Source organism: Anas acuta, chromosome Z, assembly GCF_963932015.1.
Source record: "Anas acuta chromosome Z, bAnaAcu1.1, whole genome shotgun sequence".
Taxonomy (NCBI): domain Eukaryota; kingdom Metazoa; phylum Chordata; class Aves; order Anseriformes; family Anatidae; genus Anas; species Anas acuta.
Genome location: NC_089017.1, coordinates 12999152 through 13012879, shown reverse-complemented (window position 1 = coordinate 13012879; position 13728 = coordinate 12999152). Strand labels below are relative to the sequence as shown.

Sequence of the window (13728 nt, the reverse complement as noted above, 5' to 3'; positions counted from 1 at the left end):
GCAATAGCAACACAACTACTCCTCTAAGAAAACATCTAGAACTTTTCTCTGTAACTGAATTTTCCTATTTCTGTGTATTATTTCAGTAGCTCTAATACTACAGAATTTTTTTTCTCTCTTATGTACAAATTGACATCATTTTGTAAACATTAGCTATAAGCACTTTCAAGTGATACATGACTAGCTACAAGCTGCAACAAAAGCTGTTTGCATTGCTTCAATCACATTCTTAAACACCAGCACTTACACAAGCTTTTTATTTACATTTTAATTTGATTCATTGCATCAGGTTCACTTTGATGAATGCCATTAAAAGTTCAGAACAAACAAGCTTTTTATTTTTATTTTTTTATTATTTTGATTTTTTTGGTTTAGCAGAATGTCATACTTATATTACCTCTGGCAAATTTCTTATTGCTCCAATTGATTATTATAGAGGCTGGAAGACTATTTCTCTTTTGCCCCAGGGGAATAAGAGGTTAAGATCCACAAAAACAGGGATACCCCTAAATTTTATGGGATATAAGAGAAAAAGTTTATATGATCAACTCTAGGGCTGTGTGGGCCACCCCTCTCATCTCAGTCTGATGGAATTGTGCTGTGCTCCCAAGAGGCTATGCACAGTGCCTGACTGCTCTCAGTCCCCAGCCTTCATTCTCCAAGAGTTACAGAGCTACAGAGGATCCACGGGTGGAAATAAATGTGTTTTAGAACTATTTTTTTTTATTATTTAATCCAGTAGGCTGGTCACAAAAGTTTAGCCCTTAGTTTGCTCCTTTTAGTGCCTCTGAAACCCAAGGGAAGTTAAAAACTGCCATATCTAAAAATGCTCACCACCAGTACATGCAGATATAGGGGAAAACTACGCTTTGGAGTATCACTCAAGGTTATTTAAATTTGTACCTGTTGTCCTGTTCGGAAAACTGGATAGCTTATTTGGCAAATGACTGTAGTTTGTGTTGTTCCTGTCTGACATGAGACTTCAGTCCCATCGCTCTGCAGAGGAAAAAGAAAAGTCATCTTAATATAAGTTTTTGATAAAAGACAGGAAATTCACAATTCGTATCTTCAACAGGACCTGTGTTAGATTAAGGGGTAGTACAACTAAGTGTTACAGAAATAATTTCTAAAGATTAGATGGGTGGGAAAGAGAGGCAAGGCTAGGGGTGAGGCAGGAGAAAGGTCGGATAAGGACTGGTCCTGTGTCCTTGCAGTGGGCTCTCATGATCTTGTGAGAATTTTGTGTGGCACTTGGAAGAAGGAATACAGCCCAGAGTACAGGCTGCCTACTGTATTGTCTTACCATGCTTTTTACAGCAATACTACACAAATTTTACAGTCATATTTGTGTGACCTGAGAGACGGTTAACTACTCTCACTGTAGAATTTAGTGTGCAGAGGAGAACTCTATCATACTTTTTGTAGGAAAGTCTACAATACATAAAAGTTTATTTATTACTTTGCAGAAAATTTTGCATGTCATCATCTCACATCAAAGGAAAGACAGACACATAGACCATAGCCAGTTATCATAACATTGAAAAGAATTAATTAAAATGCACTGTTTTTTGTTAAACACATCCCTACCAGACATTTATGGTAGACATATACCAGACACTATATTCATGACTTACACTCCAACAAGAAAAAATAAAAATAAAAATAAAAATAAAAATAAAAATAAAAATAAAAATAAAAATAAAAATAAAAATAAAAATAAAAATAAAAATCCTCCCCTTTGAAACAGAAACATTTTGGGAGGCAACATCTTCACTTGCAGGCTGAAAGAATTCTAATCAAATGGACTTCCAAAGCAGAAAAAAATCATAGCTCTGGTGTGGTCTTTTGACATGAGTGGTGTGAGTAATTTTGTTGGGTAACAGGATACGGAAGTAGAGGAGCAACCTCAGCACTTCATGGAGTACTTCTGCCAGTCCACTCTTCAGGAAAATACAGCTCTTGGAGAGTGATAAATGTTCCTATTCCTCCTCTCCCTTCAGTATGGCTCTAGATTTTACCCCTCGTATTATCAGACACCTCTCCAGTAGCAGCCTGACAACAGAAATCCACTAAAGTCTGGATTTCATCCTACATGAATTGTTTAGAAGTAACAATTCAGATTAAAGATTTACTGCACTCTCTAAAATAGTCTGTAAAATTCCTTTATTTTCCTTTTCTAAGACACAATTCATTATAAGAAGAGTTTCTGGTATAGCAATCATTTCAATCTGATTAACTGTCTAGCTGAAATACATGGCTTTGGCAGTAATACTATTTCTAGATCTAAAGACTGTGCTTTAAAGGTGCATCCATGCTGCATGCTTGATTTATCAGATATGAATTCCCTGTGGCACAGCAACTGCATTCAACTATGTTGTTGGGAGTCAATCAGCAGATGTGGGTGCCAAGGCCTAAAGTGAGGAAAAGATGACTGAAATGCTGAGATGAGGTCAAAATCAACAGGTTGCCAACTTTTATGCTGAGTTGGCAGTGTCTCTCCTTGACCTATATAAACTGATATGCTGAAGGGAATAATTCTGGTAGCCAAGAAAATAAATTGGGAGAGAGGTTTGCACACACATTCTCCTTTCCTGGGACAGGCACTAATAGAAATAAAAAATGTTTTCCTGAGTAGCTGGAAAAATCAGTGGCAGTAACAGAAACAGTGAAGATGAGTACCACATACCGGTAAAGACGAAGAAGCAAAAAACAAGTTGTCTGAAAATGTAGCCTGGATTCTGGTATTATATGCATTTTCTCTTTTATTTCTCAAGTTCACATTGAATGTTAGTCTTTTGTTTTTGCTGCTGACAATGAACTGCTGTTTGCTGTTGGAAGGTAAAGATCAATGTTGTAAACAGAGGTACCAGAACAGCTGTGGATCATGAAAACATATTGTACTGTGTTGCCTCTAGTCAACAAAGAGTAACAAGCACAGCAAGACATTTCCTATGTTCTATACACATAAGACTTCTGCTTTCTAAACCCTTTGACATGAGAAACTCTGTGATGGTGTTTTTTAAAACCAAACAGAATTAATGTCATCTTAAATTTTGGGACCTTGATTCTGTACAGTCATAGTCATTTTGCTGAATTTTCAAGGTTTCCATCCTGGTGAGAAGGTGGGCAGAGAATGGGTGGCTGAGTCATATGGCAGCTCCAGGAGAAAACAGTCTTTCTGCATACTGTAAATATATGTGTGTAAATATATGGTTCTGGATTATGTGCTGCCCAAAGAGCTGATCTCTGATACCCAGTAGCACAGCCTGATGCAGGATCCCCTCTGCTCCTTGCAGGAGGGACTAAAACAGCCACAGCTGCTCCCCCAGCACTTTTCCTTTTCTGACAGCAGACAGCCAGACCTGACTCTTCTGAATCCTCACTGGCTACTCATCCCTAATCTACCAAAAATCAGGTTTGTCTACACTGACTAGAATCCTACTTCTGTATCTGTTATCATATTGCTCCTCTTTTTCCTTGACTAGTTATTTAGATAGAAATGCTAATTATTATTACTATTTTTTTTCCTCCCTTCTGCTATTTCTAAGTACCATAGATAGAGGAAGAGCAACTGACATCATCTACCTGGATTCTGCAAAGCATTTGACACTGTCCCCCATGATATCCTTGTCTCTAAATTGAAGAGACATGAATTAGACAGATTGACCACTCGGTGGGTAAGGAATTGGCTGGACGGTCACACTCAAAGAGTTGCAGCCAATGGCTCAATGTCCAAGTGAAGATCAGTGACGAGTAGTGTTCCTCAGGGATCAGTACTAGGACCAGAGCTGTTTAGCACCTTTGTCAGTGACACAGACAGTGGGATTGAGTGCACCTTCAGCAAGTCTGCTGATGACACCAAGCTGTGTGGTGCAGGTGACATGCAGGAGGGAAGGGATGCCATTCAGAGGGACCTGGGCAGGCTGAAGAAGTGGGCCTGTGCAAACTTCATGCAGTTAAATGAGGCCAAGTGCAAGGTCCTGCCTCTGGGTTGGAGCAATCTCAAGCACAAATACTGGCTGGGTGGAGAATGCACTGAAAGCAGCCCTGAGCAGAAGGAGCTAAGTGATCTTTAAGGTCCCTTCCAACACAAACTATTCCGTGATTCTGTGCTGATTCTATGATTCTAAAAGTAGGTGTTGGACTAAAAAGATACTCTAATCTGGAAATTCATCCAGAGCCTATAGAAAAACCAACCTATGAAAACTAAGAGAACACCCGACCCCACCAATTCCACTTATTCAGCTCTTACCTGTGATCTCCCTTCTGCTGGACTTTCAGAACAAGATCACAGATGCAAAGTTCATCTTCACCACAGTCTTTAATGAAAGGAATCTACAAAACAAATAATAATAATAAAAATAATCCGTAACAACAGTGCTCTACTTTAAAATTACGTAGTCACAGTAGTCTTAAACACCTTTGAGGGGAAGCACATCATTATTTTGCTGATGAGAAAGGCTCTCCAAATAGCATCAAGAGCCCATGCAATTCCAAGGTATAAAAGTACCAGTGCCTGCTTTCAGTCCAGTGACTTAACTAGAACACCAGTTTTTATTTGTATGTAGCATTTTGGCATGGGCACATGTTATGCACAGAAGTATAGCCGTGTCTTTTCCATTAGTAAGGCTGTATACTTACACTGTAGGCCACAGATGTTGGAGAATATATATCAAGGACAGGGCTGGAGCCAGGATTTGTAAGGCCAATGTCAACACGCAAACTAAGGGAATTCACTGCATCAGAAGGTTCCTGTAAAACACATGTTCATTTGATAGCTGTCAGCACAGTAAATAGTGTAAAGCCGGTAATTCTGCTGTAAATTGATAACGTGTAGTAAAGTAATATTTGCTCTAAAAAGGAAGTAACAATGCAGTCTTTTCTGTGATAAAACTCCTAAACATTCCTGGAGACTCTATTCATCACACTTTTAGAGCTAAGAAACATGCTGACTTTCTGCATCTGTGGAAGCTGGTTCTCAAAAGCCACCAGAAGGTGATTTTTCTTCTCACCTGGCTGCAGAAATCAAATTCATATTCCATTCTGCTTTTCCATCACAGAGAGCAGCTGGCCCTGGGCAGTACTAAAACACAATACCTTGTGTCTCTTCTTCTTGGTTCTGGGTAAATTCTCTTCTAGCCCATGGCTCCACAGTGACACTAGATGTGATTAACAACTCAAAAATATTTGCCCTCACAGTATTTGGGTATGCAATGAATAAAACAAGGAAGTATCAGAAAGAGGGATGTGAAAACACTCCTATTTACTATTCAGCTCTAAGCTTAGTGGTTTGCAAATACTGCAAAGCAAAGCATTAATCAGTCCTTTGGCTTTTTAACTACCTGACCCAGCACAATGCAGAGGGCTTACTGCAAGTCTCAGTGCTGCATTTGGTCTTCGGTTCTAGGAAAAGGTGGATGTTTTTTATTTTTCCCAAACACAGCTTGTGCATACTTAGGGATAGCATAGATGAAAAGCCCACCTGAAATGTTGTTAATCTGAGATAAAACATTTGCATATATTAGGGAGGATTGTTTATGGAAGAATCTACTGAAAGGGAAATTAAAATCTATTGAAACTATGGACTTTGAGCTCTGTGTTACATCAGAGCTGAAGTACATAATTAACAATGGCCTCTACTGTCCTAAACAGCTGTGCTAAATAAGTCAGTTGTTATTAGTTTCTTTGAAATCAGCTTCTTATTGTGTATTTTTCAGTAGTGGAGAGTTTGAGAAACTTAAATCATGAAGATGAAATCAGAGGAATATGAAATTCATCTTACAGACATAAAATTCATCAATATCTTCCTCTGATCATTTTTGTCATGAGGCTTCTCGCAGTTGCACTTACCTGTACACTGAAGATGTCATGAACACAATTCTCTTCATGACGTACCAGAAGATCCCTCTGCATGTACCTTTCATTATTCTCTTTGAACAATCCTCTGGAAGTCACTCTAGAGGACTGGAGATCTGCATCCAGTGTTGCGTTATACTTTATAGCTACAAAAAGAATAATAGTACTTTTTTTTTTTTTTTCACTCAGCCTTAATGCTTAATGATCTCACTACTATGTCCAGCATTACAGAATGACCAGGCTTTCCAAACCACTATAAATATTTTACTTTTTTCATGGCTTGTTAAACACAGAGCATTCACAAAACAATGAAGTTTTCCCTTGTGTTTTCCAAGTCAGTCAAGTAAGTTTAAATCCTGAAGTAAGTTCTTATCCACAGAGAGCACATTAAATGGCAATCAATCTGGTCTCCACTGATTGATGTCTGAGGTGTCTCAGATGTCTGAGCCCACAACTCAGGCAAGGAGCCAGCCAGCAGTGCCAGGATTACAGCAGGTAAAGAAGCCTTGCACCCATATTCCTCAGTTCTGAGAAGGCTATAAAGAAAACCTGCATCTTCTCTTCAATGACATCATAATTGGTCTTCTCTTTATATGATGACTAATACACTGTGGAAGTTCACCTTTATTTTATTACTAAAAATCAGAAGTTCCTAAAGACACTGTATGGGGCACTGAAGCAGTTCAACTGGTGTTATCCACAACACAAATGTTTAACTAAATAGCTTCATAAGGGGCCAGTGTTAGTCTCAGAAATATTTGGTGCTCTACTGTTCTCTGAAATCTGCATTGAACTTATGGAAATTAACTTTGTACTGAAGAAATTCTGTGCTGAATTATTTTTGTGCTTGCCAGAGAGAAGAAAAGTCTGCAGTCTGCTGTTGAAACTATTAGCTCACAGACTCTGTCCCCATAAGGCGCATTCTCCAGAAATATCCAGTTACCCTTCCTAAAGTGTCTTGTCATATCTGAGTGATACCAGCTGAAGAAAAACGATAGAATTAGTGAGCAAAGGATCCATCTATATCTATATCTATATCTATATCTATATCTATATCTATATCTATATCTATATCTATATCTATATCTATATCTATATCTATATCGCTTCTTAGTAATGACATTTCCTGGGTTTTGGTGGACAGCTTTTCCTTGTATTGTTAAGTCCTCATTTATCAAAGGTTATGGAGGCAGTGATGACAGTAGGTCTTAAAAACACTTTCTTAAGCACTTAAATTTTATAGTGATTTCACCTTCCTTGACATTTAATGCAATATTTCCACTACTCATTTGAATAATGGACTTCTGAAGAAATTAATATAAAACAAGCCATTGAAATACTCTTACCCACTTGATTATTTCTGTTAGCAGGTCTAAATGTAGCCTGAAAACATATTTTGACAGTTATTTCTGTGTTCTTGTTCAGCAGACTGATTTTCTCAGGTTTAAATGAGGCAATTATAGACACATTTGCAATGCTTTGTGACCTGAAAAATATTTTTAAAAGGTTATATGTGATTTTCAAGAGCACTGGGCAGCTTAGAAGCTGTTTTCTGCATGCAAATGTAATATTGATCTTTTGGGTCTTGAATGTAAATACATTTTATGGCACTGGCAAAATTATTTTTATTTGCATGTAACTGAGTTTTTTGATACAGTAGCTTTCAGTAATTAAAATAAGTAATTTATCACATCAAATTAATGGAAAATCAATGTCTTTACCCTAATGCCCTAAGTATTCCCTTAAGATAACAAAATGAAGACCATGCCCTGTTTTCCGAACAAGTAGCCCTCTTCTGCTCCTTTAGAAAAGTCATTCAGCTCCTCTAGGAAGGCAACAAAGGGTAATTCTTCATTTTAATTGTATCCTTATTTGTCAGAAAAAACAACTTTCATGAAATTAATCAAGATTTTGAAGAATAGTTTCAAAGGAACCCTACGTGTAATAGCAAACACTTTAATCAAAAGTGAAACTCGTTAATCAGACCAAATGTTGGAGTGAAGGAAAAATGAGCATCTTCATTAATCAAATTGAAACAGATGCTGATAATCCATGAAGCATAATTTTCTTTAATGCCCTCCTTATCAGCACCAGCAGGAGTTCTGTCATGGGTCAAGGGTCCAAACTGACCATTCATTTTATATAATCTTGTTTTATTATGAAATAAGTAGCAATACAGTGATTTTTTTCTTGTTACAACACGGAACCTCAGACTAGAAGATAGGTGACAGGCTGGAGAGCAAGCTACATTTTAACTTAGCTCCTCATGGAAATAGTGGTACTTAGGGAGCCACAAGATTTGCGTTCCGTGAAGCCTTTCTTCTTTATTTTGTAAAAGCACTCTGACTGCACTGGTAAGGTCCACTTGCCAGAAAAGATGGTTTTCTTGCCAGAAGTAGATGCCAACACTGTTTCATTGCTCTCTGTCCTCACCCTGCAGGACTACTGTTTCCTGCAGATCAGCCTGCCAGCTAGTAAAGGTCACGCAGGTTGTGTGGGAAGAGCTTTTGTCTATCGCGGTAGACTCAGCTATCAAAATTATACTGCAGCTATTGAAGTATGACCTGCTGTTTCAAATACTGCCCAGCAAGCCCCACTCCCATTTACCAGCCTTTTCCTCTGGACCACATGCCCTCACATGTCTCCCAGCCCTCCCCATCCCAACGTGCATCCCTCTCAGCAGCCCCTGCCACCTGGCTTCCACCATGCAGCCTTGCTTGTCATGTCTGTTCGACAAGTCCAATGCCGTTTTTGAGCTCTGTAATTGTAGTGACGAGGCATTAAGCATGTTAGTGCAAAACACGTGGAATAAAAGAGATTTTTGTTTTGTTTGTTTTGCTGTTTAATAAACTAAATGTTTGACTGGCATCTGAAACATTAAGTGCAGCTTTTCTAAAAGAGTTTACTAACCAAAGCAGAACCGCTTTTCCATCAGCACCAACTGATACATCAGTAATGTCATCGTCATTTAAGTCTCTATGGCCATCTACTGATCTTCCAAAGAATTGGAGCTGTTTTCCAAAAGCAGGATCCGATCCTAAAATTTTCTGGGAAAGACAGTCTGGTTACTAAATTACCATGAAGAGTGTTTAAGTCTGTAGATACTAGCCCAAGCAATGGATTTTTGTAGATATTCTCTGAATACGTAATATATTGTTTAAACAAAAAACTTGTGTGAATGTTTTCTCAAATGCTTTTAAGCACTTTTTCCTCCCCTGTTGGAGCAGACAATGGACTAGATTTTTCTGTCTTGGTAGTAAATCAAGTAACTGGCTGCTTTATGCCAGCTAGTACTTACTGGAAAATTTTTCCATCTTACATTGAGCAACTCAAAGAATAGGAATCCTAACAGGACTTCTGACAAATACTTTCTGTGACCAGAAAGTCAGCATGGACAGTGACATTAAAATTATTACCATTATATTAATATATGAGATATGCAAAGATCCTTGAAATACTTTTCCACAAATACCACTTTTTAAATTATTATTATTATTATTTTACAGACCTGGAATGTATCAAATCTCCATTGTTGTACTTCAGCTTTGAATAATGGTGTGTCAAAAAAGGTATAGGAAATTAGCCAACTTCACACACAGATACCAAAATTATGAGAGACTCAGATAGAGCACCTGGCATGCCTTTTTCCTCTGCACAGTTCAGCTGAAAGCACCATAACAATATCATCCAGGATGTGTTGATGGCTGAATTGAAGGGGGGCCGAGGTGGGGAGGGTAGAGAGGGCACAAAACTTGGAATAAACATATAATAACACTATTTTAAGATGATGAAGTAGCAGCCAAGAAAAGGAGAGAAAATCCTTCAGTTTTCCTTTAACAGATATGAAGGCACTAAGTACAGCATTATACAACAGTTATTTACCTGAGAATATTTGGTACGTATACTCTTTTGAAATCCATTGTAAATATAAATTGCTCCTGAGTTTTGGTTTTCCAGTGGTGCACCTATGACAACATCATTAAAGCCATCCAAATCAATGTCTGCAAGTGCTGTGATTGCTGATCCAAAGCGAGCATTTTCTGACCCTTGTGGACCTTCCAAGAGTTCCTGCTGATCCAAAATTCCCTTTAAAAAGGGAAAAAGAAGAAAAAGCAAAAACATAACCATCATTGCACCAGATTAGACATAGACACATTATCTATGTGCATTGTTTCTTTTGTTGTTTTGTTTGTTTGTTGGTGTTTTTTTTTTTTCTCTCCCAGTACATTCCCCTCGGACTGCTCAACCCTGAATTCCTTCCCCATTGTATTGCCCATTCAGTTTGCATTATGTCTCAGAGTCTTGGCAAGCATTACACAGCAAAATTAAAGCATGCTATGCAGAGCACTAACAGCAAATATAACCATATGTATGAAGCTTAAATGCTCTCACTGTCCTCATCTGACTGTTCTGAAGTTTCACAATACATTGAAAAATACAGTTTCCAGTTTTGGATTACCAGTTTTTATGCAGAGGGAATGGAAATTATGTAACTGGACATAATTCTTTGAAACAGAAATGGAATTTCCTAACTAAACTAATGCAAAAAACATGTGTCCAAATGGTAAACTCCTGACCTCTCCAGTGCCAATGAGGAAAGAAAGGTTGGAGATCTTTAGAGTTAAATAATCACATTTACTTAAATAATCACATTAAGTTAAATTCAACTCCTTGGCAAGTATGACTCTCATCTTTAACCTCAGTTATCGCACTTTGCTTAAAATTTAAAAAATACCAGCCAAGTTATTTTTTAAAAATGAGTAGAAAAGTGTAATTTATGCAACATAGACACATAGTTACACAAGCCCAGGTTCTTTCTTTCTTTATTTTATTATTTTAAATCATTCTCTCATTATACTGAACTTTTATATAATCTTAAATTCAAAATTTGTCAAAGACAAATTGTTGTCAAAGAGTTGTTATTCAATGTATTCATTTTCAAAACATGCAAAAAATTCCTTTTCTTCTGTATTTTGTGTCTACAGTCACAATAGCACAGTTCCACAGTCATGGTGACCAATGTCAGCTGCCGACAGTACTACTTCCAGCAGTTGTCAGCTGTGTAATTGCCCTAGGATACACTTACATGTTGCTCAAGGGTGATCTATCTGACTGTGAGTTACTCTGAAGAGGATGGTATTTCATCTCTGTTTATTTGACTGCAATTTACCTAGGAAAAATGCAATTTTCTCTAATATGTGCCTTCAATCAGAAAAAATTCCTTTGCATATTCAGACACCCACAATTGTTTGCAAGACTGCCTATATTAACCATTCTGAAGACTCTGGCACTTTTGAATATTCTAAAAACACCTACCACAGGTCTGAATAAAAAACAGTTGGGCAGGCATCAAGTAAATAACATGGCTTTGCTGACAAAGGAGACAACATAAGTAATAGTGACCACTCAGTGTGAACATTCATGAAACAATGTATTGGCAGAAAAGCATTTACAAAATGGTTTTGGGAGTACTGTTAGGTGTTAAACCAACTTCCTAAAATCAAATGGTAAAAAATTGGCTAGCAAAAGCCTTGAGCTAAACATTCAAGAGAAATGGTCAACCTTGTGTTATATTCATCCCTGGAAGTGTTCAAGGGGCTGGATGGGGCCCTGGGCAACCTGATCCAGTGGCTGTCATTCCTGTCCATGGCATTGGGATGGAAGTAGATGGTATTTAAGGTCCCTTCCAACCCAAACCATTCTATGATTCATGTACATGAATCATAGACATAGAAGAATGTCTAAAACCAGGGCCAGGGAGCAACCTATAGCAGCCAGCCCCCTAATCACTAATACTGCTTAGCTATTGACTTGCCTTGTGGCTCTATTTCAGGCTGGTCCTACTGGCTTACTACCAGATTACATCCACAAGTGGTCCTAGTGAAAGCTTGCAGCTGCTTCTAAAAAGCAGGACAGGCAAGACTGCACTGGGAAGGACTCATTCTGCAGTCCTCTGAACAGGCAGTCTGCATCACCTAACCCTGCCATTACATTACACCCAGACAAAGTACACACACTTTCTCATTATAAAAACACTGCTGTCAGTATTTCAAACACTTTGAAAAAGATACACAAAATAGTGACTTAAGGGCCCAAAATATGGTGACAAGGGATTTTTAGTGTAGCTGTGGCCAGACTGCTTTGCAAGAAGATAGTGCTAAGCAATGCCAGATTGAGTGAGTCTGATCCAGTTAGATTTGGGTACAGGGATCACTATTCTGAAACAGAACAGACATTATCAATAAGTACTACTGCCTTGATAAAACTCTAATTCAGGGAATGGTTAATTCAGGGAAAAATGGTAAATCCTTCAGATGAAAATGAAAGTGCCAGCACTTATTATGGAAGGGTATGCAGGATGCCAATTTGCTACAGTAACATTCTTACCTTTGTGATGGAAAACATGTATACTCTCCCTTCCTCTTTCTTCAGGTCATTCATAAACATTGGTGCACCTACAAGCAGCACATCTGTCACAAAATCTTTGTTAACATCCACCGAACACACCACGCTGCCAAAGTAGGAACCAATCTGAAATCAGTAATAAGAAAATTGTGTTTCTATGTGGATTTTACAAGGCATAACGTTTTAGCAGCTGAACCAGAAAACTCTTATAATTGAAATAGTCCAGCACTAATAAAACCACCCCTTGGGATGAAATTCCTGTATAACATACTCTAGTGTCTGAAGAATCATATCCTTACTACGTGTCCACTGTTTCTGCCCAGTAGCTGCTGCTATGGCTTTACCACTCAACAGTATGAATGAAAACAGAGAACAAGCTAAGGAAGGTATACTTTTTATATTAAACTGCACAGGTAAAACTACCCAATCCTTTTGTTACAATACGAGCAAAGCAAAGCAAAAGGCTTTCCGTCCTTTCCTAAATAGTGAAATAGAATGAACTTCCAAATCTCTTTTGATGTCATCAACTTCACAGCTTCTCAGGAAGAGTGGAGCTCATCAAGTCTCTCCCACTTAGAAGCATCAACAGAATAATATGTTAAGAGGTTTTGTACATTATCGTTTACCACTAGTTGAATGACTTCCTGAAATGCTGTTGAAGAACTAATCTAACTAAAACAGTCTAATGGCAGAGACAAATGCAAGCAGGATTCTAAATGAACTGCAAGAAAGACGAATTTTCAAAACAAACACATCTATTGCAATCTACTGCTGTGTTGATAAAAACAGATGCCTTCAAAAGCTGCATTCATGACCAAAATATACTTGCCTGCTCGCCTCTCTGGGACTGCACAATTGCAATATTACCATGTCTATCAACATCATAAACCACTACTCTGCCAGTGTAGTTGGATCTGGGTGCACCAGCAACAAAATAGACAGAACTCTGAGTTGAGAGAACAGCAACAGAATAACCTGGGGGAAAAAGTCAACATTTAGTATGTGTGAGAAACCATTAACTACAATTTGTCAGCTCATAAAGGCATCAACCTGGTGCATTAGTGACAGAGAATGGTACTTCCAGACGGGAAGCTAAGCTGTCACATAAGCATCAAACTTGCAGTAGTCTTCTAGAGAGAGCAATGACACACAGATCAAGTTTAAGCATGTTTGCAGAATAGCGTGGAAAACAGCCTGGACTATTCAGTAAAACACAGACCACAAGAATATCATGCTTATGGAGGACATAGGGTGTAAAGAGTATCCTGGGAATGAGGAAATAAAGAGAAACATGAGAACAACTTTTGAGCCAGCCTTCAACCACAGCTTCAAACACCTAGCTTCTGCAGAATTCTCAATGCATTTTCTCACACCTCACAAAACCACAGCCCTGTGCTTTGGCTAAACACAGACCACAGTAACAGCTTGTCGGCTTAGGTTGATTGAACTTCTTTCAACATTTTAATC

General features: G+C 38.2%; 1 protein-coding gene across 3 annotated transcripts in view; it reads right to left on the bottom strand.

Annotated features, from left to right (window-relative positions):
- Window positions 1-13728, bottom strand: part of ITGA2 (integrin subunit alpha 2) — a 67471-nt gene that overhangs the window by 14815 nt on the left and 38928 nt on the right. For all 3 annotated transcript variants that reach the window (XR_011091149.1, XM_068666903.1, XM_068666904.1), the window contains 10 exons: window positions 13091-13236; window positions 12244-12387; window positions 9739-9942; window positions 8767-8903; window positions 7203-7342; window positions 5851-6002; window positions 4642-4752; window positions 4253-4335; window positions 2687-2828; window positions 904-996 (listed from right to left, as the gene is read on the bottom strand). Coding sequence is in view for 2 of the 3 variants with exons in the window: in XM_068666903.1 (XP_068523004.1) it covers window positions 904-996; window positions 2687-2828; window positions 4253-4335; window positions 4642-4752; window positions 5851-6002; window positions 7203-7342; window positions 8767-8903; window positions 9739-9942; window positions 12244-12387; window positions 13091-13236 (1352 nt within the window). In the remaining variant the exon portion in view is untranslated. The remainder of the gene's footprint in view (window positions 1-903; window positions 997-2686; window positions 2829-4252; window positions 4336-4641; window positions 4753-5850; window positions 6003-7202; window positions 7343-8766; window positions 8904-9738; window positions 9943-12243; window positions 12388-13090; window positions 13237-13728) is intronic.